Consider the following 25,335-nt stretch of genomic DNA (forward strand, 5'->3'; position numbering starts at 1 on the left):
CATCACAGCAATCAGCAAGAAAAGAGTAAAATGTCTTGTTTTTGCATTATATCAAAATGTATTCTCTTTATCTAGATATGTCACCAAATAGACTAATACATATTTAATGTAATCATAATTGTGTAAGAATACTTTGGATCTTTTTTACTTCTGACCAATTTTGCCTCCTTTCCTACTCTGGGCTGTAGCTATTGCTAAAATTAGCCTTTTAAAAATGAAATCAATAGAAGTATTTTATAATTGGTGACTATACACTTAAGAACATTTTATAATTGAAAATTTTGAAACCAGATATAATTTTAAAGTAAAGTGTTATGTTTTTAATTATAATAATTGACTATTTAAAAAGAAGTTTCAGAGTCTTATTCAATGAATTTAAAATATGATTATGTGGTCAATGTAATAATAACAAAGAACAATTTTAGTCAGTGTTATATTTATAACGAGAACCTATTATTAAACTTCAGTATTTTTTTTATGTAAACATTGATTTCACTAATTAAAGTCCAACTGATCTTTTCCCCAACATATTGATTTCTTTTAATCCCAACAGTTAACAATGATTCTAATGTATCATAATACTTTGGACCTTAATCATATAATAATTTTTGCCAGTAGCTTTTGTTTGAATTTTAATTAAGAAATCCATGTGTCTCTGAACCCAAGTGGGGGAGGTTTCAATTGCTTGTATGTATATCATACAGACTTCAAAAGAAGTAAAAGATGTTTATAACAGAAAGTACAAAGGAGAGCTTGGAAATGTCTACATTCATGCAAAGTGGTATAATTTTAAAACTATGGATGGGTGTTGCTGTGTTATAATGCTTGTATATTTACAAAACTAGCTGCAGTATGCATTTGCTGTTAGCAAAATGAGCTCGTGGACTCCGCAATAATTACAACTGACTACAAAACAACCAAAAAAAAAACTATGTAAAATGGGATAAACATACTATCTGAGGGGAATTTTGTTTCCACCTTAATAATTTACTATGTAATGTACGGCAGTAACTTCTCTGGATATTGGGGTCCCTATATAGAAAATAAGTTGGATTACATAATATGCAATGCCCTTTCAGCTCTAATTTTTTTATATTCTATGATTCTAGATATACTCTGAAGTTCTACAATTATACAGATTTCTACCGAAAATAATGACACCACTACATTATTTTATATAAACAGAGAAGTAAGAAAACAACACGTACTCTCAGTCTATTTCACAAGATGGTTTCTAGAGCAATCTAACATTTGTCTTAGAAATAACAATTTAAAATTTTCAAAATACATGAATTCTACACATTGATAGATTACTGTTTCACCCATTTTCCTGATGAGACAGAAAGAATCACTAGGTATATGAACTTTGCTGATTTTATTGGAGTTGAAAAGCGGCAAATGATTTGCTTCCAAACATTTCCAGATTTTTTTAAGTTCTCTCAGATGAACAAATTGCTGTAAATTTTTAAAGAGAAATTCAAGAAAAACTCATTTATAAATGAATATGGAAAGTGTATAGCCATAGCTCTTAGAAAGCCACTCTAGTCCTACTATGATTGCCTACAACAGAAGACACCAGTAACTATGATTTACTCTTCCTAAAAAACTGAGCATTCTGTAGAAAGGGCAACATATGCAAGAAGCAATCAGAGTCCTTAGATACAATTTAAGGCCCTTACTATAAAAGTAAATAAACTGGGGGAAAGAATTGGCATTTAAGGTAGTAACTTGTGACACAGAACACTAGTTCCCCGGGAATGCTGTTAGATCCGTTCTGACCCTTTGCTGATAACAACACTGCTTAACTTACTTCAAGAATAACCTAAACTATTTGATCTTCAAAGATCTATCATGCAATGAAAAAAAACATGCTTTTGTGTGCCTGTACTCTCATCCACAGATTTATGTTTGCAATCAAAACTCAAAATGAAACCAGGCTCTCAGTGGCACACAGTAGCAATATTATAATAAATTCACATTTTAATGTAGTATTTGTGCCAACCACAACTGCAGTGAGCTTGTACTATTTTATGCAACATAGTTCCTAATTTTACTTCTCTTAGTAACAACACTAATGAAGTAATAGGAAGCAATACTTAAGAACATTTAGGCTCTAGAACAAACCTCTCAGACATGTTAGTTGAATAAGTATGTAAGTAATTGTGTTTCAACAGTGGCTTTGAAACACATTGGAAATCAATTATAGAATTTTTCCATTTAAAAGCATTTTCTCAATTACTCATTTTCACCTATCGGAGACTGTCATTTTTCTAAGCTGGAGGAGAGTATACCTACAGCACATCTACCTTAATCACGAAATGTAAATATTGAAATGATTAATCACAAATGACCAAGGAAGGAAAACACTATTTTTCTTATTTGGTTCATATCACATAATTATTTTTGTCTCTCTGATCATCTGTGTGTTTGACAAACACGAGCACAAACAGTTTGTGCTAACTCAAACAACCACCATTCCTGTTTCTCTGGCACACTGCCCAGGGAGGCGCCCTCACCCCGCGGAGGAGAGGCCAGCCACAGCATCCAGGGGCGTGATTGCAGAAACGTAAGGCTGGCTAAGATTCTCTTCCGTAATCCACAGAAGGCTAGACCTATTTATGGAGACAGAGGAGGAATCTCAATGCTGTAGACACCATGTATATGTCACCCTTGCATTTAGAAATGTTTCGTAATGAGAACTATCCTGGCATTCTCACTCCTCTGGCACAACTCAAGCAAATGAGTGGGTTATGGACCTTACCAGTAAGTAAGATACATACTATCATCGAGAGAAACTGTATCACCTATGCCCACTCTGGTGTTGCTATACTCCCTCATTTACATAGCAAAGGGTACACATGGAAGGTTTTTCACGGTTTGTGTGTTGTGAGAGGGAGAAATGCCCCAGAGCCTGCTTTCCCCTTGACCCGCTTCAGATTTCTAAGACTGTAGAATTTGAAAATTGCTCTGTATTATATTAAATGAGGCTTTAGAGATTAGGATTCAAATCCTACCTCTACAACTTCTTTTTTCTCCCAGACATGCCCCAAATGGGCATGGAACCTGCAACCTAGGTATGCGCCCAGACTGGGGATCAAACCCACAAACTTTTGGTGCACGAGATGACATTCCAACCAACTGAGTTAAGAGACCAGGGCCCTCCCCAACTTTCTAAGTAACCCAAACATGCCACTAATTTCTCTCAGTCTCCTTTTATTCATATGTAAATTTAATGTAAAAATATTTTTCTCACTGGGTTGTTATAACAATCAAATAAAATAAAAAATACATTTTAATACTTTGTTTTCTTTGTAAACAATAAAATACCTTTTCAAAGTACTAACTATATTATTTATTGGCAGAAAATAGATCATATTTCAAAGATCAGCCTTATAATTAAGAAAATATAATATAATACTAATATTAATTTTGGAAGAACCTTAGGATGTCGTGAAGACAACATCCCACCAAGGTACACACGCCCTTTACAACAAGGGTGTCACACTCATGCTCACCGGGGGCCACCTCAGCCTCAAGGTTGCCTTCCAAGGGCCAAATGTAATGTTAGGACTGTATAAATGTAACTACTCTTTAACCGTTAAGCGAGAGCTCGGAGCTGCCCCTGGGTAGAAACAAGGTGCTGGGCCAGATAAAACAAGGTGGAGGGCGGATTCGGCTGGCGGGCCTTGTGTTTGCCACCTATGATCTATAACACCCCTGTTTAAAATTTTCCACAGCCCAATTTCCACTGATGTTATTTTATTGAAGTATCCATTCATCCACTCATTCATTCTGAACAGAATAAGAAACAGAATAAAGAACAAAGCTTTCTTGAACACCTATATTTGAGGTATACTCTCTTAATTCAGTCCAACTTGATCAATATCAGACAGCCATTGGCTATTGCTAAGGTCTGTTGTATATTGAGAACAATTTCCCTATTACAACACAAAACAAATCTTATCCTCTTCTGTTCAACAAGACTTCAACCTGCTAACCCCTCTAAGGCCAGACTTCCCTATGTAATAATTAAAAATAAAAATTTTAATTATTATTCTTATTACATCTTCAGGGCTTTTCACCATTCTAGGCACTTTTGATAAATTCTGATTTGACAGCAAATTGCTTTAAAATATGGTACCCCAATTAGAACACAATACCTCAGCTGTAACCAGACCAAGGCACAGGTCTAACCATTTTATGCTATATTTCATTTAAGTGCTTAATAAAGTTATTTAGCACCACATGTAATGATGTTACTGTGGTTTGAACGTTGCTTTGAGATTACTGCTCTTAAATTTGTGCCACTCTAGACTCAATGAATGCTGCTACCGGAGAGAATACTACCTATGGAAACGTGGTGAAGGTGGGGGAGAGATTGTCTCTTAAATACCAAAGACTCGGATCCAGACCCATTGAAAATCCACGGTTCATAATTTCTCAAACTCTATCAATGTTCTGACTCTCTCCTATTGAGGGGTTTTGCAAATATTGTTTTACTTCATTTAGATAAGACTTTCATTTGAAAGAATTGTTTTTAAATAAGATCTGAAATTATTAATGTATTATTTCTTAATATGTAGTAATAGTAAGCTCATTGCATTAAAGACTCATTTTTCAATACTACTCTTACCCAGTCTGCTGCCCACAATTCTCCCTGTAACACCTAACCTATCACATAGAATTTTCTAGTGGTACAGTCTATGTTTTCTCCCTTCTCCAGCTTCATTAAACTGGAATCCAAAAGAAAATGTAAAGTTAAGAATGATACATAAACATAAGATCAGTTAGAAAACAATATAAATATTGACTATTCAGAATATAATGACTATGAAAATTCCAAAGGGTCAAATTTATAGAATGCATAAAGATATTTCTACAAAAATATTTATGGCCCAAGGTACCTTTATTGTTAAATTTAAAATGTTTAAAATAAGAATTCAATTTAGGAAGTTAAAGGGTACCAGAAAGTAAAGAAAAAGTACAAGGAAAACAAGGAAGGGAGAGATAATAAATGGAAAAGCAAGATTAAATTAGTTGGTATAATTAAAAGCAGCAGAATTAACAAATAAATCTAAAAAGTGAATCCTTACCAGGGAGTGAGAGGAGAGAGATAAATGGAAAAAGCACCAGCAAGTAAAACCAAGAAACAAAAAAGAGAGAACACAAATATGCAAAACTGAATGAAACATATAACAGCACATAAATAGAAAATTCAAAATAAATGATACTATATTTTAAAACAACGCTAGTGTATTTGAAAAAATCTCAATATAATATACAATTTTCCAAGATTTTTTCCTGGCAAAACTGATTTATTGAGAAGTAAAAAATGTAAAACAAAAAAATTTTCCAAAGAATACCCTGGGCCTACAGGTTTTATCAATATATTGTTTCAGAATTTCAAGGAATAAGTAACTTTAATGTTATCTACTCAACATTTTACACAGTCCAGAAAAAGAAGAAAAAGTTTTCCAATTCAACTATGAATGCTGGTACTAAACATTAACAAAGATAATATAAATAAAATAAAACACAAACTAATCTCATTTATGATTACAAAAAAATACAACTGTAATATAAGGAAATAGAATTATGCAATACATTAAAACAAGAGTACACAGGACTAATCAGGGTTTAGTTCATCAATAAATTTGGAAAACATACGCCAATAAGACATGCCATTAAATAAAATGTAATTTCTCATAGAAATGCTTAATAAACTATGACTAGAATTTTTAATAATAAAGAAAATCAAACAGTATGAAATTTCCTCAACAAACTGAAAGTGGAACTGTCTTCTGACCCGGCAATTCCACTGCTGGGATTATATTCTAAGAGCCGTGAAACACAAATCCAAAAGAACCTATACACCCCAATATTCATAGCAGAACAAGTTACAATAGTCAAGTATTGGAAACAACCTAAGTGCCCATCAGTAAATGAATGGATCAAAAAACTGTGGTACATTTACACAATGGAATACTATGCAACAGAAAGAAAGAAGGAGCTTCTACCCTTCGCAACAATGTAGATGGAACTGGGGAGCATTATGCTAAATGAAGTAAGCCAAGCGGTGAAAGACAAATACCCTAGGATCTCACCTTTAAGTGAAACCTAATCAACAAAACAAACAAGCAAAAGATAATCAGATATTTGGGTGGGTGTGCTGGGATGGGAGTAAAAGACAGAAAACTGTACTTAAACAAAAATTAAAATTAAAAAAAATAAAAATAAAACAAAAAAAGATAATCAGATATTGAAATAAAGAACAACATGACAGCAACCAGAGGAGAGAGGGGAGAGGAGTAATGGGGAAAGGAGGGAAAGGGTCAGCAAGGAACATGTATAAAGGACCCATGGACAAAACCAAAGGGGGATAGATTAAGGGTGGAAGGTGGGGGTGAGTGAGGAGAGGAGGAGTGCTGGGGGAAATGGAGAAAACTGTACTAGAACAACAGTTTCAAAAAAACAAAATTATAAAATGAACCAACAAAATTCACTAACATCCCTATATACAGTAATAGAAAGAAAATGGAATGAAGAGTATCTCACTCACAAAAGCAAGCAAAAAATTAACTATGATAATGAAAACATCAAAGGAAATGTGCACAATCTGTATTTTAAAAACAAAGCATTCTTGAGGGACATAAGAAAAAGAAATTATTTTCAATGGAAAGACTCAATAGTATAAAGCTATCAGTTTACCTCATAGTTGTATATAAAATAATATTTTAATATATCACTTTGGATTCAATTAGTAATAAATAATTATAAGTCTAAAATAAATTTTAGAGAAGTGTGCAAACACATTAAAGAAAAACGATGGATATGGTCATGCAATACTGACTTTTCTAAGATACTGTAGGGCTACAGTGATTAATACAGCAGAGCACTAACTAAAGTTTAGACAGACAGATCAATGGGAATAAAACCAAAAACTGAGAAATGGTTCCTCAGTTAGTATGTAATAAAAGATGTTATTTCAAGTCAGAACTGATAAGATGGATTATTTAATAAATGATACAGAAATATTTGGTCAACTGCTTGAGAAAAAAATTACACTTCTGGATGAAATTATACATCCAAATACATTCAAGAGGCATTAAAGAGTTAAGTGTATAGAAATACAAAGAAATAAAAGAAAATATACAGGATATTATCTAATCTCAGAATGAGGGGAACCATTCTAAACAAATATCCAAGAGAAAGAAAAAAACATTAAAAAAAGAGGGAAGAATTTGACAACAAAATCATAAAGTAAAGAAAAAAATGACATACAGGGTCTGGCAGAAATAGTGCCTGCTGGAGTATGGTTGGTAGAGTAATAATAAAATGGGTGTGATGATTTATAGTTTTAATTTGAACAAGTCATCTACAATGTCATATGGTGTGCTTCAGTGTGATATTGTTATGTTACAGAATTACATGCTTATGATTTTGTAATAAAAAATTTTACAACAAAAAGGGGTGTTATTTGTGAAGAGTTCATGGGCCCTCTAGATGGTAAGTGTATATGACCCTGAGTATGGCAGATGAAGATTAATGCCATAAAATATACAGGGTGGGGCAAAAGTCTGTTTATAGTTGTGAGCACATGAAGCACAAAGTTTATTCTTGTATTATTATTTATTAATTATTGAATTATTTTCCACACGAACAACTGTAAACCTACTTTTTTCCCCATCCTGTCATTGTCTTATAAAACTGTAGGAATTAGACAAATCTGTTAAAGGATAAATGGGCACACAACATAAACAGGCTTTTCACAGAGAAAGAGATACTTAATATAAATAAATTTATGTAAAACTTCATTCTCAATAATAAAGAAATTCAAAATGATTCAGCAATGATATGTTATTTTCCCTTTAAAACTGGCAAGGGACTTTTAAGTTAATGATGCTTGTTATTCGGGGCACGGGAATAACACTCGCAGATACTGCCAGTACGAGGACAGGATGCCACCCCTTTCTGAAAGGCAAGTGGCAATGTGGACCAAAAGCCTTTTAAGAAACAATAACTCCTTGAGGTAGGAATTCCACTTTTTAATAATATATTCTAGGAAAATAGCCACTAGTAAGTACTGAACACTAAAAGTTATCCATATTCAAGATTTACTTTATAATGACAAACAACAAAAACAACTGAAATATTGAATAAAAGACTCAGTTAAATTATGAGAGCCTCACTTTATGCAATATTTTCTGCAAAAACAATGACTTAATCATAAGAAAACTGACAATATATCTTTAGGTGGGAAAGATAGATACAAAAGAATGCTAAAGAGATTATTCTAATTTCAAGAAAAAAATTAACATGTATATACATAAATTAAAATGAAAAGGATGTACAATATAATACAGGTAGAATTAAAGGCAATTTTAATTTCTCTTGTTAATTTTAATTTCCAAATTAACTGTTAAAATAAATATGTATAAATTTTATAATGATGGAAAATAGTGAGTTAGTAAAAATGCACAATGCTTGAGATATATATAACGTTGAATACTGATAACATACAATAGTATGTATGTCTCAGAGACACTATTTAGATCACTTTGACATTTCAGAATAATTATAACTAATTTAGGTCTGATCTCACGTAGACTAAAAACGTATGTTGAATTTTAGCAGTGACTGAATCACTATGATCCCTACTTAAATTTTTTTTCATTTTTATTATTATTGTTATATTTTCTGTACAATTTTATGGTGACAAAATATAAGCATGTAAGAAGAGACCTTTACGTAGAATAAGTGTAGAATAAATCAAAATGAAAAACTTAATAAGAATCTTATCATAATGCCCATAAAACTGAGAATAGCACACAAATGACAGTTCACTTACCTCCTGCAGAATCCAGGAAAAAAAAGTTAGAGAATTTGAAGAGCCTAATTTTGCATGCATTTCACTTTTGAGATGTATGCATTTTGAATATCTGAGACTAGTACAACTTTTCCATTTTAAATTCATAATTAGAATTAAAAATAAAGTACGATGGGAAGTGGGGGCAAGGGAGAGAAGATAACCCAATGCTTAAAAACTCAATGCTTAATCACAACGTAATAAAACGTTAGCTTCCACGTTACTAAAAGAAAGCAAGACCCCCATCATTCATGCTGGCAAAAGCTTGCCTTTGCATAAACCATTTCTGTTCTCACTTTTATAAAACCAATGACTTTGGAAAGGAAAGAAAACACAGAATGACGTGCAAAGTAGCACACACCATGTTATTGCAGCTGGATAAAGAATATGTCACTAATGACTTTCTACCCATCCGTTACATGTTGAGTTTTTTTTTCCAAAATAGCAAGTGGCCTTTATAAGTACAAAGCAGAAGCAGTGAAATTCAGAATACTATCCAATTTCTACTTGATTTCGATACTGTGTTAGTTAATGGAATGAATTATTACTCATTCCTTGGGAAAGACAGGATTTCCTTTTCTCTCCATTTGAATTAAATGTAACATTTCTGAACCCTAATTTTCTGTACTAAATTCAAAATAACATTTTCATCAGATAGTTATCACCAAGTTCATCTTGAGTGAGATATTTATTATCCATGACCAATACAAAGATTCACCTGAGGCTGTTTGATAAATTCAGAAAACTAATCTAATTCACTTCCTAAATTGTAAGTTCAAGTCAGAGTGGTGATTGCTCGTTAGGAACAACTGATAGAATTAATGAATGATTATGGGTTCTATTCATGATATCAAAAACTAATAATATAGTAGTTCATTTCCACAAAGGAATACATAAGAGAGAGTTAGGCAAGAAGTATAATACCTTCACTGATAGTGTAACTTTGTAATGTACTAGGATTGTCCACTTCTTAACATGTATCAGAAAAACATCAATCACATAACTTCAAAAATTAAGATTCTCAACCTCATCAGGGTAAGAGGTCATGAGATTTTTAAGTCCTGTGAAATCTGTTTAAGATTAATCAACCTAGCAACCTACAGGCATGTGAATAATGACTAAAACTTACTCTTCATAAGTGCTTTCTTAAGTGCCAGGTGCTATGCTAAAAGCTTTACATGTATTAATTTTCTTAATGAGCCTATGAGGTAGGTACTGTTATTACCCCACTTTAGATACTAGGAATTCAAAACACAGAAAAGATCGGTGACTTGCCCAAAGTCACTCACCTAGTAAATAGCAAAGCTATGATGGGAACAGGTAAACAGGCCTCAGAATCCGCCATCAACCATCATGCACAGCACAGTCTACAACCTTTTTTTAAATAGGTGCTGTGGTTGACCCTTTTTGATCAAAAAATTGCAAATTAATCATTTGAATTCATAAATTAGGCTATGATATTATGACAAAACCTAAAATCATCTCTAATTTCCTCACCTTTGATATAACATTTTTTCATTTTCATACTTTTTAGGTAAATTAATATAGCACTTTATCCTATAATTTGTGTTATAGACTAATAAAAAGAGGGCAAAAATTTTATTCTGTAAACATTACAAAGAACAAAAGTTCAGAGATATACAACATATTTACCCTCTCATACATAAACAAGTATTAGAGGTAAGTACAGAAGGTCAACAAATATGTTGTTATACAAAATAACATCTCCACATTGATATGTGTGATATTTGGTGTGTTGTACCTTTAATTTCTCCAAGAAGTTCACTGGTATTTAGTCTTTCCATTTTTTCCTTCCAATCTTTTGAAAGTAGTTTTTCCATGCAGGAGGAATCTATTAAAATAAAAAAGTAAGGATTAAAAATATTGCATGTATATTTTATAAGTATTAAATTTAACAAATCCAGAAGGCCAGCTTACGGAGAAATTCTATCACTTAAGAATGATTAAAGCTATTTTATGTTGTTGTTTTAAACCCAAGATACAGGCAATTTTATTATTGTATTACAAAATATCACAACTAAATTTATTTTTACTTAAGTATTTAAACTGTTTTCAAGAAAGAAAGATTATGCTCAGTAAACTTGTCTTGGTATTATAATTATAATTCTATTTATATTCAGTCAACATTTATAATTTCTTAAACTGATAGGACAGAAAAAGGTTTTCTCTCCTATGTATTTAAGTTTAGATAACATTCCTTTTAATCAGGTGTTTATTTTTTAATTCTAGCCAAAATTCGTATGCTGTTCAAGAAAAAAAAAGACAGTTCTTCAAGGGGGAAAACACCAATCAACCTGGAACCACTTGTCCTTAGAAAAGAAATAAACTTAAGGCAACTTTTGTAAAATGCCCATTTCTAGCAAAATGCAAAGAAAATAAAGTCAAGACAATGAAAACTGCCAATGCAATTCTCTTATATAAAAAGAGACACACATTCTTTTCAAGAAAATACTTAGTTAAACATTTTTTTTTTTGCCCTACTGCATTTCTAAGTAGCCTACTAGGTTATAGGGAGTGATTACATTTATTTCTATAAAGATTCATAAAGGTTACAGAAATACAAACTTTAGAATATTTTAATAATTAGAAAATTTTCTTCAGTGAGTTCTTTTTCTCTATTCTGATGGATCTGCAACCGAAGCTACTGCTTACAACTATTTACATGCACCTTTTGAGCTTCACATCTTAACAAATAGGCCACATTTCCAAAAGGGAATGCAGGTTCAAACACTAAATCCTTAGTGTGAAGCATACTCCCATTAAACTTTAACATTCCAAATGTCAAAATTCTGATAACTTCTTTTTTAAATTATATTTAAATTGTTACTCCATATCCAAATGCCTTTCCTCTCCCATATTAGTACCTATCTCTTTAGCATTTTTCCTTTCTTGTTTTTTCCTCTAGCTTCTAAATCCTCCTTGAATTTTTCAGAATGACAGTAAGGTCAAGGTGGATCTAAAGGGTTTTAAAAACTAGATAAGCTTTAGGAAAAGACAGGGAGCCCTGGGTAGGAGAGGAGAAAACCACTGCATGATTAGGAAGTATTGGTGAAAACAATGAACATTTGTCCATAATGTGACCAGTCAGTCAGGGAATGGATGGAATTCAGATCTCCAGATCGGCTGCGTCCTGAAACGGCTGACAAAGAACAACCACACTACTTTGCTATCACAGAAGCTGAAGTTCTTTCTAAATAGAAGCCAGCTTGATTCTGTGACAAAAGCTCCCTGCCCCTTCCCCTTACTTCCTTGCTTTGTTGCCTCCTTCCTTCTTTCTTTCCATTCTTTCCTATTAAACTTTTCTTAGGCTTCAATAAGGGACCTTCCACTGTGATTAAAAACTGAATTGAGTGATCAGATAGGGCCTGCGTGCATATGTATATACGTTCATTTTTTATCTGATTTCCAAAATGGTCTCTTTCTACATTTATTTTAAATTCAGAAGCAAGGTGTGCACTTTGTTCTATACATATTTTGTAATTATGCTAAATCATAAAAAAAGTAATACTGAGTTTTGAAAGTTATGAAGCCAATCTTCAAAACTATGCCTATAAGAGATGACTTCCCCCCAAAGAGGGTTTAAATTTCTGAGAGAGAGGCTGATAGAACATCAGATCATGGATAATAATAATCAGCAAAACATCTTCAACTTCCTGTCCTGCCCAGTTTTTTTACCCTTTCATACATGTTATAACATTGCACTAAAATGCATTGATATAAATGCTAAAGCATAACTTGTTAAAATTTGAATCGAGAGCATATACTATAATGGTAAAAGACAAAAGCCCAATTTACTACTAATGACCACAGACTCGAAGCAAGTTCATAAACTAGGATTAGAAACACAATAAATATAAAACAAGCTTAAATATATGTCTCTCATTTCTATATATAAACCTGAAATCTTTCAGAGCTCCAGGAAAAGAATGCTTAAACTTCATGGGAGAAAAATATAACTATATGGACAACAGGAATACACACTTCAAATGTAAATCAACTTTATATAAAGTTGATTTACATGTTGACACAACTTTACATAAAGGCTACTCATTAATAAAATGGTTAATGACTTCAAAGCATTTCACATTCCTGTTAGAAAATTAATCCTCACTGTAATGCTAAATTGACCTAATGATATGTGATCCCATTTCAACAGAAGAAACTGAGGGGAAAAAATAAATCAGTCTTTGAGTGTCTCTATTATAGCTCATGAAAATATTTAATAACAATCACTGATTGCTTTTATCTATAGGACAATACAACTCGCTGCATACAAATTTAACATTTAATCTCAATGCTCAGATTCCAGAGAGATTCAAAACACTGAGAAGTCTCTTGAAAAACTCTCAGCTTCACACCTAATTATCTGACTGCCAAACCTCCAAGGGCATGCCACAATTAGTACCAAGCTCACTCCCTACTATAATGGAAAGCAAGTGCAGACAGGGGAAAAAAGACCAAAATATGCAAATCGTCAACAAATACTACATAGGCAAAGGGCTGTCATCACTGAGAAGTTTCTGACTTGCAATGAAGAAGTATGTAATAAAATTATATATGAAAAATTTATGTTTTAAGATTTCCCACTCAAAACAGTATCCAGTAAGGGCGGAAAAAAAGTATTCTTCCTTGTGCCACATGCTTCAACTACATTAACAGCACACTAGCTTTCCAGAGGCGATTGATCAGGTCAGACTCTTCCTCAAGTACAGTTGTAAAAACTAGAGGTCAAAATAAGTGAAGAACTCCAGTTCACATCATGGACATGGAAAAAGTGGGACCGTGCAAAGTGGCTCTAACTCAGCAGTCAGGCAGGATTCCAGATGGAAAAAAGACTGAGCATCACCCAGATGTTCTTGGATTATTTAACGCAGATAAATATGTTTCACATGACTGACTTGAAAACAACTAATATAGCTATGGTGATGCCATAGTCTTCAAAACAGTAAAAGAATATACAGTATTTTCATTACCTGAGTTTGACTATTCAAATTTTAGTATTTTGACTAAGTTGACTTCAGCTAAAAAACAGGAGAGAAGTTACATACCTTTTGGAAATTGAAATAAAGAACTACAATATTATAGTATAAAAAAGTCACCATATGTACATATTAAAAATGAATGCAAGACATATACCTCAGTATAAAAGTGGGAAATACCAAAATTAATTCCTCTTATTTTGAAAGAATTAGCCTCCAAAAGCCAATTCATACTCAATGCAATACAGAACTCTATCATATTTATCTTGCCTTATTTTTGTAAGTAATGTGATTTTGAAAGGACTATCAAAAACTGGACCTCAGTTCTCACTTGTAGTTTGATCAAGGATGTAAAAGGTTTTGATATGTTATAAATTAATTATCAGCTGCATAGCTTTTGTTTTTTTTCTTTTCTTCTGAAAATTTAAGTTTTTTTGAGAAACTGTTTTTAAGAAAGAAGGAAAGACAATTCAGAACTAATTTTTTTTAGGTTTTATTTATTTATCTTTAGAGGGGAAGGAAAGAAGAGAGGAAGAGAAATATCAATGTATGATTGCCTCTCATGCATCCCCTGCTGGGAACTGGCCTGCAACCCAAGCATGTGCCCTGACTGGGAATTGAACTGCAGTTGTTTAGTTCGCAGGCCCACGCTCAATCCACTGAGCTACACCAGCCAGGGCTTCAGAACTAATTCTTAATGATTATCCTGCATAGTGGATTACAAAGCAACATTTCTTCTTCCTGAATATCTAAGTGTCAGCCCAGGTAAGTTAAGAGTACTTTATCATGCTAATAATTAATTGTACAGTACAAGACAAATTCAAAGTGAGGATATATGAGCTGTTTATTACCTAATCTACATGATGATATTTTAGGAACAATTTTAAATTATTTCTAAAGTTGCAGCAGTATTAACACATATTCTGCACAAAATAAAAATATTTAAAATGGCTCAAAAAGAATTTAAAAAATCATCACTAAAACTAAAGCTTGGGGGAATAGAAAAAGATAAATGGAAATAATTACGTACTTTAAAACAATTTACCTGTGAGTAAACACATATTGTTCCTCTTACCTCAAAGTGATATTTAAATTTAGAAATGCTAAAACATTAGAAACGTGATATAGAAAATATCCTTAAAATATTTCAGTGAGAAAAAATACTGGCTGCTGCTCTTACATGCAGATTTCCTACTGCCTTATTAATTCTTTTAAGAAGTATTAAAACAATTCATTTTATTTTTACCATAGGAATCATACATTTCAAATGTAATATATTGTCTCTGTATCCAAGAACAATAACTTGTCAAAAATTACCTTTGACCTTTGTTTATGAGTAATTTTGACAGTATGTATTTACATTCCCGCTGATCATCCATCTCACATTTTTCATTAGGAAATAGAGACGCACAGGCCTGTTACTGTACATTTTTCGACAGTGATAAGTGCTTCAGAATACAGTGGGATAAAATTGGAGCTTGGAGAGCTTGAAGAGCACTCTTAAATTTTAATTAAAACCCTCCAAGCTCACTAAAAATAATTAGACACTAAAATGTGCCAGTTTTATTTTGAAGTCATGATAACGTACAAAGCACAGTCCCAGACTACTACTTGTGCTCTCCTTTCTCCCCTTCTCCAATGAAACAACAGATTTTCCAAATACGAACAAGAAGGTATAAATAGAGGCTGTTTTCAGGCCTTCTCTTCATGCTGGGAAGCTGACAGAAAAGACAGCAGAGTGGGCTTTTCAGACTGCGCCAAATGAAACTAGAATAACTTGCCTAACCAAGAGTTCGAATCACTGACAAAATCTGGATAAAATTCAGTCTGCAAGGAACAACACGGTTGTATCACTGATCTTTTTTGATTCAAAAGCCAAACCTTTAACCTCTTAAATGTTTTTGCTATCTTAAAATATCTCATACAATGCTATATTCCATCCTATTTTTAGCCAAGCAGCAAGAGAAAGCATGCCTTTCCCATACAGCAGGGAATGATATAAACATCAACACAGATGCTCTGCCAGGAAGAGCTGGACTTCTCAAGCACTTGATCATTAAGGAATGCACCAACTGTTTTGGATAATCTCGTGCCAGCTCCCCTTTTGCTCCACACTCCCCTCTGGGAGTGGCCAATCTTGTCCTGGTCCTAATTTTTCATTTTACTCCTCCATAGCCCCCCCACCCCTAAAAGATGAGAAATGGCATTTATGCCTAGCAATGAAAAAAGCAGGCTCACTTCCCCAAACAGACCAAAACTTTAAAACAATTAACCCTCCCCTCTTCTTTCAGATAAATTACTAAGTATAAAATGCAATCTGTTTCCTTTGTTTATTCAATATGAACAATTTGTAAATGACTCAGGGATAAAATTCAGAAAATGTTGTGCTAAATTAGAACCATTATAAACATGCTAATGACTCAATGCTTGAGTAAAACATGCATGATCGGTGTGAAGAAATAGATTCAGTTCTTATGAAATTCTGTTGTGTTGCCTTAAAATGATTTGGTCATTAAATCAGATATATTTCTTCCAGGAAAAAATGTAATTCTACAACTACTTTATTAGATAGTATCGAGAGACAGACAGTGTGAACAGAAGCTACTGAAAATGTCATTAAAACCATTAGATGCAAGATTTTGGCATCTTCATAAGGGAGAAAAAGCTCCACATTTGAAATCTACCAGAAATACACATGCAACATCATCACACTAGGTGCAATACTCTGTCTGTTTGCACTGTTTTTATCTACCAAAGTCTTCGATGATTTTTATAGTAACTCCTTAAAACTGAGACTTTACATAGATTCATGGAATTCACATTGTTTATGTATGTACAGGTATGAGATACTTCTTTTATCTGCTTTTCAAGGCTGCTTAGCATCTACAACAATATCAGAAGGATTATTCAAAATCAAATTCCTCTCCCACATCCATCAAAGCACAACTGCTAATTGGTAGCAGTTACCAAGGCCAACATAGAAAAAGAGGGAAACATCCAGCAGGTGATTCAGAGGTTCACAGCCTACTGCTGTAGCTGAGACTTCAATGATCAATAAGATAAACATCCTCATTTCAGAAATGAGGAAACAGCCAAGAAAGTCACTTGCCTTGCTCAAGCTCAGTTTGTGGCAAGGCCTTGACTCCAGTTCATTGCTGGTTTTACTGAAATGACTATTTAAATCATTATTTGAACATCAGTTTTATTGTCTCTGCTTCCATATGGAGTGAAGCACTCTAGTTCCTTGGAGAAGGACACTGAAAGTTCAGGTATTTCACTAAAAGTCAGTAGTGTTCAACAGAGAGTTCTCCCATACACACCTCACTACACTGCTCCTCCATACTGCCTTTCTCAAATAATGCCTTCTCTTGCCTAAATATCAACTACTAAGAAACAGTTAAGATGCTACTTTAAACTATTGAACTCAAACAGTTAATTCCTTCCAAATTAGGTTTTATCTTCGTGTACAAGAAGTCATTGTATAGCCCAATACCCTGTTTTTTTTTTCACTGTAGCTCATTGCCCACAACACATTCAAATTTACCACAATTTCAATGAAGTCAAATGTCCCATTAGCAATGACAGCTGTCCATATTGCTGAAACATTACTCATCGTGACACCCTCTCATGACCCTGTTTTCTGCTACTCCATTGCCATAAGCCAAAGTATTCAAACAATATAATGTATAATACTGCTCTTTGGGTTCTACAAATGTTTGAATTCATTTTCACTTTTTCAAATGCATACTTAACTCCTTAAAAAATGTATTGGACTGTGGAAACAGTAATTTTTGTGTGCTCACTGTGTCGTATGTTATTTCTTTTGTTTTCTGCAGGGGGAGGGGCGATTTCTGAATGCTGCTATTGTCATGATGCAGTTGCCAATCACAGTACACTGCTGCCTGTTTCCTACTGCCCCTCACAGCCACACAGAGAGAAATTTGACCCAGGGACTATCTGAAAATCCTCTCTTATGCTCAGCTTGGAAGCAATAAGCATGTGGGCCTGAGATTGTCATGGCCATGCTCCCTAGTACTTGAAGTAAGACTATCAGCAATAAGAGTGAAAGAAGCCAAAAATAAAAAGGAAGTGAAGATGAATGAAGATAAGATGGGGGGGGGGGGGAATCTTTACATCACATTAGCACACTTACAGCCAGAAATAACTAAAACCAAATTCTGCTTCTAGGCTTCTTGGTAATAATGTAAGCCAATATATTCCTGGTTTTGCTTAAGCTAGTTTGAGTTGTGTTTCTGCCAGTTACAACCTAAAAATAATAAACAACAGAAAAGCATAACAAAAACTGTCATATACATTCAGACGTGTTATACTTCAAATTTTAACACACTGGAAACCATCAATGCGCTAACTTGTACTACTAGATTAAAACATTTATTATGCAAACCTTGAACTAAACCTCTTGCTTTATTGAAAAATATGCAAGTACTTTAAACTCTTACAGGGCTGCTGTTTACAATTATTTAGCTATCTGAATTAAGAGTTTTTGAAAATGGCACAGCCTAAAGAAAATATAGTAGAAATAAAGTGGAAACTGGGGCTCATTAAACACATAAACACACCACCACCAACAACAACAAAAACTCTCATCTGAGACCAATAACCACTAATTTCAGTTTTGTGTTCATCAAAACAATTTCTGGTTTGGACTTTATATATAATGTTATAAAATGAAATTATAAAATATGTTTTTACTGATAAAATTTCTGTTTCTTCTTATTTGTTTTAGTTATACACTGGCAATTTATAAGAGATTACTTTAAAATAGGGTTTTAAGTGCTCTCCATACTCTGGCCCTAGTGATTCATCCCCTATTAGTATTCCTACATGAAACTCTTCATTTTATCCAATGAGAACATCAAATATATCTCACTTTTCTGGATATACCTTGTGCTTTTTCACTTCTGCACCTTTGCTCATGACATCTCCCTGACCAGAATATCTCCCCACCCTTCTTGATGCTTGTGAAAAAAACCCTCCTATTCTGCAGCACTTGCATTAAATACCACCTCCTCAATTACACCTTGTTTCATCACTTCAAACATAAATTCCCATCCTCTGAAAAGTAAAATCACATTTGCTGAGCACATATTATTTATCAGTCACTGTGCTCTTTATATTCTTTTCATGTATTAACTCATTAACTCAGAACTTCACAATTCTTTTTTCTACATCTACCATTGCCATTATTTATCAAGTTTACTGCAATATGATTAAGTATATGGTAAAGATCATACCACATTACCCTAACTAAATATTAAGTTCCTTCATAGGGAATGAATCTGATACTGTAACACAGTATAGCTGGGGACCCCTCCCAAAGAAGGATTTGTAATGGGGTCCGGAACTCAGGGTATCCAGGAAATATTAAAAATATAGGATGTCCTCACCCTCACAAGCCTGAAATGGGGGATGGTAAACATGGAGCAGGGCCATTCAAAGTTGTTCTGCATAGCAACAGCTTTGCAACTAACTTCAGACATGGTCATTTAACATTCCTATAACTTTTAACTGGTTTCATGGATATGATAAACAGCTGTGGCCATGCTTTGAGCCAGGGGCATGGAAATGACTTCAACCCATGATGAAACTGGGAAGCAACGCCCCCTGGTTATAGCACCTGCATGACAGCTTGGAGATGATTGGCCCCACACCACACAGCCACACCTGCCCAGACTTACTATGGCAGCCCAGAAAAGCTGGAAAAATAGGGAGTGCTGGCAGATGTAGCCAATTGTGGGAGGAGTCAGAAATGGGACTGCAGAGGAAGATTGGTGGTGGGATTTAGACCTAGGTGCAGGAGCCATGGCAGAGCGGGTAGGGGCTGGGGAACCATGTGGCTTTGGCAAGAGAGGGGACTCATGCAGATCTGGCAAGAAGGGGGACCATGTGGCTTTGGTAAGAAGGAAATGATGCAGCTTTGGGTGCTCCCTTTGCCACGTAGCTTAGGAGGCAAGAAAGCAAGATGCAGCAGTGATGCAGAGTTTTCTCTTAGCAGTTTGGAAGAATGCAGGAGAGACTTTGCAGGGAAAGAAAAGGGTGGAGTGACTCTTGCTGATGCACCAGGAGAAGGTGCAATGCAGGTTTGGATTATAAACCGGAGATCCCAGTGGTGACACAGCTGATGGTGCTGGGAACTGAGGAAGGCCTGCCTGCTGAGCACAGATTAATGGGAAGAACCAGGGGCTACCTGAGCCATGGACTTCTATTTATTTTCCTAAGATATGGTACTCATTCTGGACTGGACAGAAGTGGGGAGGGCAGGACTGTGCATGTTTGTGGGTGTTTTAAGGAAGTTTGGGATTTTAATGAAGACGTTAACTCAATACTCTTAAGTCTATATAACTTTTTGAATAAATAATTCCTTTCCTTTTCACCACTCTATGACATTGAGAGCTATAATTCCTTGGTGGCATGCAAGGCAAACATAGTATAGGTGGACCCTGGGAGAAGGAAGGTGCATTCAGTAATAGTATATTGTGCCTCCCGCCACAAGTCTGTTCGGTAACAATACCATTTTGTGTTCATCCATAATACTTAACCCACAGATCTGCACTAAATAAGCACTAAAAAAAACCCCTCCTTAATATACTACTAAAAATATCACTATTTTGGTATGTCAAGAAGAAATAGACCTACTTTGTTGTATAATTAACTATATTGATTGCAATTTAATATACAACATTTAATATATGTACCCAATTTAAAGGTAAATTTAACGAATTCATCAAATTGTATAGTCATGTAGCTGCCATCCCAAAGAAGATATAGACAGAAGATTTCCAAAAAGTTATCTTGTGCTCCTTCTCAATCATCCATATTCGTAGCCCCAGACAACCACCAATCTGATTTCTATTATTATAGCATAATTTTGCCTACACTTGAATTTATAAAAATGGAAGTATACAGTATATACTTTTTTAGATATAGATACTCCCAATTAGCATAAAATTTCTGAGACTGAATTATCTTGAAGCATGTAGTAGCGATTTGGTCTTCTTTCTTAATGGATAGATTTCCATTGAATAAATATACCAGTTTGTTTACTCATTCATCTGGTTGTAAATATTTGGTATTTTTTTTCACTTTTGGGCTACTAGAAATAAAGCTAATATAAAATACATTCATAAGTCCTTTTATGAATATATCTCTTTAGTTCCCTCTAAAAATGGAATTTCTTTTAGAAGTGGGGATGTACAAGTCCAAGATGGCAGAGGAGTAAATGGAAGCTACACTAACCTCTTCCCAGGACCAATCTGGAATTACAACTAAACTGTACAGAAATCATCCTGAATAACCAACTGAACACTAGCTGGAGAGAAGCCTTATAATCACAGACAGACAGAACAGCTTCACCACAATAAGACTGGTAGTAGTGCAGAGGTGGTACGAGACAGCTGGCCGGGCCTCCATGGATAGCCACTGAAATCCCAGAGGAATATTTCAGCAGCCAGGGGGTTTCCCCTGAGAAGTGTGTGGTCTAAACCCCAGGCCGGGCTCCCCAGCCTGTAGCACCAGAGCCTGGAAGGAACCCAGATAACATCCAGCTGTGAAGAGCAATAGGATTTCTGTCTGCTAGGAAGAGAGGAGATGGCTAGAGATGCAGAGAGTCTCTTAAAGGGCCAATGCACAAAATTTCACTTGCAGCCACTTACCCTGGACTCTAGCAGAGAGAGGGCAAAGTGGACTAGAGCTGCTTGAGGAGAGTCCGAGATTGGTGGTTCTGGGTACAGAAATGAAGGAACAGCTGCCAGGATCCCTGTGCTGAGTCATTCCCTAAACTTAAGAGCCATCTTTCTCAGACAGAGCACTACTTTCCAAGTGGCATCAGCCTGAGGGGAAGTAAAAGTACCACCCAAAGGAATTAGTCACCCTACCCTGTGGGGCTTAAGCCAGGCTACTGATTACAGCTTGAGGATTTATCACTGATTAGTTTAACAACTAAGGTAGATATTTGGGAGCTCTATGAGACATCAGCTGACTCTCCCCATGCCCCATGCTGATAAAAGTTGGCCTTGGTATGCAGTCCGGTTCTTTCAGCACAAACACGGGCCCAGCAAAAGCAGCCACATGCTATGAATTGCTGATAGCTCCAAACAAGTTGGCCAGGGCCACTCACAAGCAGTATCTGACAAAGCCTTACACCAGTGTCTTTGCAGATCTATCTAATACATAAAAACATATACAAAGCAGCAGCCAAGACAGGAAGACAAAGAAACAGGCCCCAAATGAAAGAAAAAGAGAATTCTCCAGAACAACAGCTACATGAAATGGAGGTAAGCAATTTACCAGAGAATTTAGAGTATAAATTCACTCAAAGGCATAAAAAAAGACATAGAACCATAAAAAGGACCAGTCAGATATAAAGAATGCAATTATCTGAAATAAATAATACACTGGAAGGAACAGACTGTAGGTAAGATAAAGCAGAGGATTGAATCAGTGATTGGGAAGACAAAGTAAAAAAAATAAAATAAAACACCCAGGTAGAGCAGGAAAAAAAAGAATTTAAAAAAATGAGGAGAGCTTAAGAAACATTTTGGACAAATGTGAAGCATAACACCGTCTGCATCATGGGAATACCAGAAGGAAAAGATAGTGAACAAGGAATCGAGAACCTGTTTGAGGAAATAATGAGAGAAAACTTCCTTAATCTGGTGAAGGAAAATGGCACACAAATCCAGGAAGCTCACAGAGTTTCAAACAACTTCGACCTAAAGAGGCCTACACTGAGACACGTAATAGTTAAAATGGCTTAAAGATGAGGAGAGAATCCTAAAAGCTGAAACAGAAAAGCAGGTAGTTACATATAAAGAAGCACCAATTAGACTGTCATCTGATCTCTCAACAGAAACATTTCAGGCCAGAAAGGAATGGTGTGAAATATCTGAAGTAATGAAAAGCAAGGACCTACAATAAACAAGGCTGCTTTACCCAGCAAAGCTATTATTTAAAATTGAAGGAGAAATAAGAAACTTCCAAGACAAGGAAAAGCTAAAGGAGTTTGTTAACATCACATCAGTACTGCAACAAATATTAAAGGGCTTGATTTAATAAGAACAAGAAGAAGAAAAAGAGAAAGAAAAAAACAGAGGAAAACAGTCTAACAATAAAATGGCACTACATACATATTTATCAATAATTGCCTTAAATGTAAATGGCTTAAATCCTCCAATTAAAAGACATAGAGTAGCTGAATGAATAAAAAAACAAGACCCATATATATGCTGCCTCCAAGAGACCCACTTCGGATCAAAAGATACACACAGAATAAAAGTAAAGGAATAGAAAAAGATATTTTGTGCAAATGGAAGAGAAAAAAAATCTGCAGTAACTGCTTATATGTGACAAAATACATTTAAAATCAAGGCTACAGTAATAAAGTAAGAAGAACTCTACATAATGACAAAGGGAACAATCCAAGAAGAGACTATAACCCTAGTAAACATTTACATGCCCAACAGAGGAGCATCTAAATATACGAAGCAAATCTTGACAGACATAAAGGGAGACATTGACAGAAATACAGTCATAGTCAGAGATTTTTAATACCCCATTGACTTCAATGTATAGATCTTCCATACAGAAAATCAACAAGAAGACAGTGGCCTTAAATAATACACTAAATCAAATGGATTTATTTGATATCTTCAGAGTATTTCACTCTAAAGCAGCAGAATATACAAACTTCTAAAGTGCCCATGAAATATTTTGTAGAATAGACCACATGTTAGGACACAGAGAAGTCTCAATAAACTTAAGAAGACTGAAATCATATCAAGCATCTTCTCTGACCACAATGCTGTGAAACTAGAAATCAATCACAAAAAGAACACTGAAAACCATGCAAAGACATGGGAGCTGAATAATATATTATTAAACAGTGAATGGATAAATGACAAGGTCAAGAAAGAAATCAAAAGATACCTTGAAACAAATGAAAATGAAGACACAACAATCCAAAATCTGTGGAACACTGGGAAAGCAATCCCAAGAGGGAAATTCATAGCATTATAGACTTATCTAAAAAAGAAAAAGCTCAAATAAACAATCTAGCTTTACACTTAAAGGAACTTGAAAAAGAACAATAAACAATGCCCAAAGTGAGTAGAAGGAAAGGAATAATAAAGATTACAGCAAAAATAAATAAAATAGAGACTATATATATATATACACACTCAATGAATCCAAAATCTGGTTCTCTGAAAAGATAAACAAGAGTGACAAACTTTGAACCAGACTCATCAAAGAGAGAGGAGAGGACCCAAATAAATAAACTCAGAAATGAAAGAAGAGAAATAATTACTCACCCCAAAGAAATACAAAGAATTATAAGAAAATATTATGAACAACTATATGCCAATAAACTGGACAACCTGGACAAAAGGAAAAAATTCCTAGAAGCATCCAATCTTCCAAAACTAAATCAGGAAGAATCAGAGAATCTGAATAGACAATTATACCTAGTGAAATTGAAGCAATAATCAAAAAACTCCCAACAGACAAAAGCCCTGGACCAGAGGGCTTCACAGGTGAATTTTGCCAAACACTTTGAGAACTAACACCTCTCTTTCTCAAACTATTTCATAAAATTCAAGAGGAGTAAAGGCTCCCAAACTCATTTTACAAGGCAGTCATTATTCTAATTCCAAAACCAGGTAAACAACTAGAAAGAAAGAAAATTAAAGGCCAATATCCCTGATTAACATAGATGCTAAAATCTTCAAGAAAATATTATCAAATCAAATACAGAAATGCATCAAAAACATCATACATGGTGATCAAGTGAAATTTATTCTGGGAATGCAAGTTTGGTATAATATTTGTAAATCAATAAATGTGAATCACCATATAAACAAAATGAAGGCTAAAAATCACATGATCATATCAATAGATGCAGAAAAAACATTTGATAATATTCACCACCCATTTATGATAAAAACTCTCAGCAAAGTAGGATTAGTGGGAACATACCTAAACATAATAAATACTATATATGACAAACCCACTGCTAACATCGTATACAATAGGCAAAAACTACAAGCATTCCTGTTAAGATCAGAAAGAAGGGATGTCGGCTTTCACCTCTCTTATTCAACATTATACTGGAAGTCCTAGCCATAGCAATCAGACAGGAAGAAGAAATACATGGCATCCAAATGGGAAAGGATATAGTAAGACAATCTTTATTTGCCAATGACATGATACTATACATAGAAGATTCTAAAGAGTCCACCAAGAAAATACTAGAATGGATAAATGAATTCAATAAAGTAGCAGGACACAAAATTAATGTCCAGAAATCAGTTGCATTTTTATATACTAATAATGAACTAACAGAAAGGGAAATTAATTTCCATTCACAATTGTTGCAAAAAGAATAAAATACTTAGGAATAAACCTAACCAAGGAAGTAAAAGACCTGTACTCAGAAAATTATAAGACACTGAA

The 25,335-nt window shown here is 34.4% G+C and overlaps 1 protein-coding gene across 20 annotated transcripts in view; it reads right to left on the minus strand.

Moving 5' to 3' along the window:
* The window catches only part of SOX6 (SRY-box transcription factor 6), a 625,241-nt gene that overhangs the window by 246,927 nt on the left and 352,979 nt on the right, over positions 1–25,335 (minus strand). For all 20 annotated transcript variants that reach the window (XR_008392936.1, XM_037150551.2, XM_053672994.1 and 17 more), the window contains one exon: positions 10,629–10,718. Coding sequence is in view for 19 of the 20 variants with exons in the window: in XM_037150551.2 (XP_037006446.1) it covers positions 10,629–10,718 (90 nt within the window). In the remaining variant the exon portion in view is untranslated. The remainder of the gene's footprint in view (positions 1–10,628; positions 10,719–25,335) is intronic.

This window comes from Artibeus jamaicensis, unplaced genomic scaffold (assembly GCF_021234435.1).
Source record: "Artibeus jamaicensis isolate MK-2021 breed Jamaican fruit bat unplaced genomic scaffold, CSHL_Jam_final contig_797, whole genome shotgun sequence".
Lineage (NCBI taxonomy): Eukaryota > Metazoa > Chordata > Mammalia > Chiroptera > Phyllostomidae > Artibeus > Artibeus jamaicensis.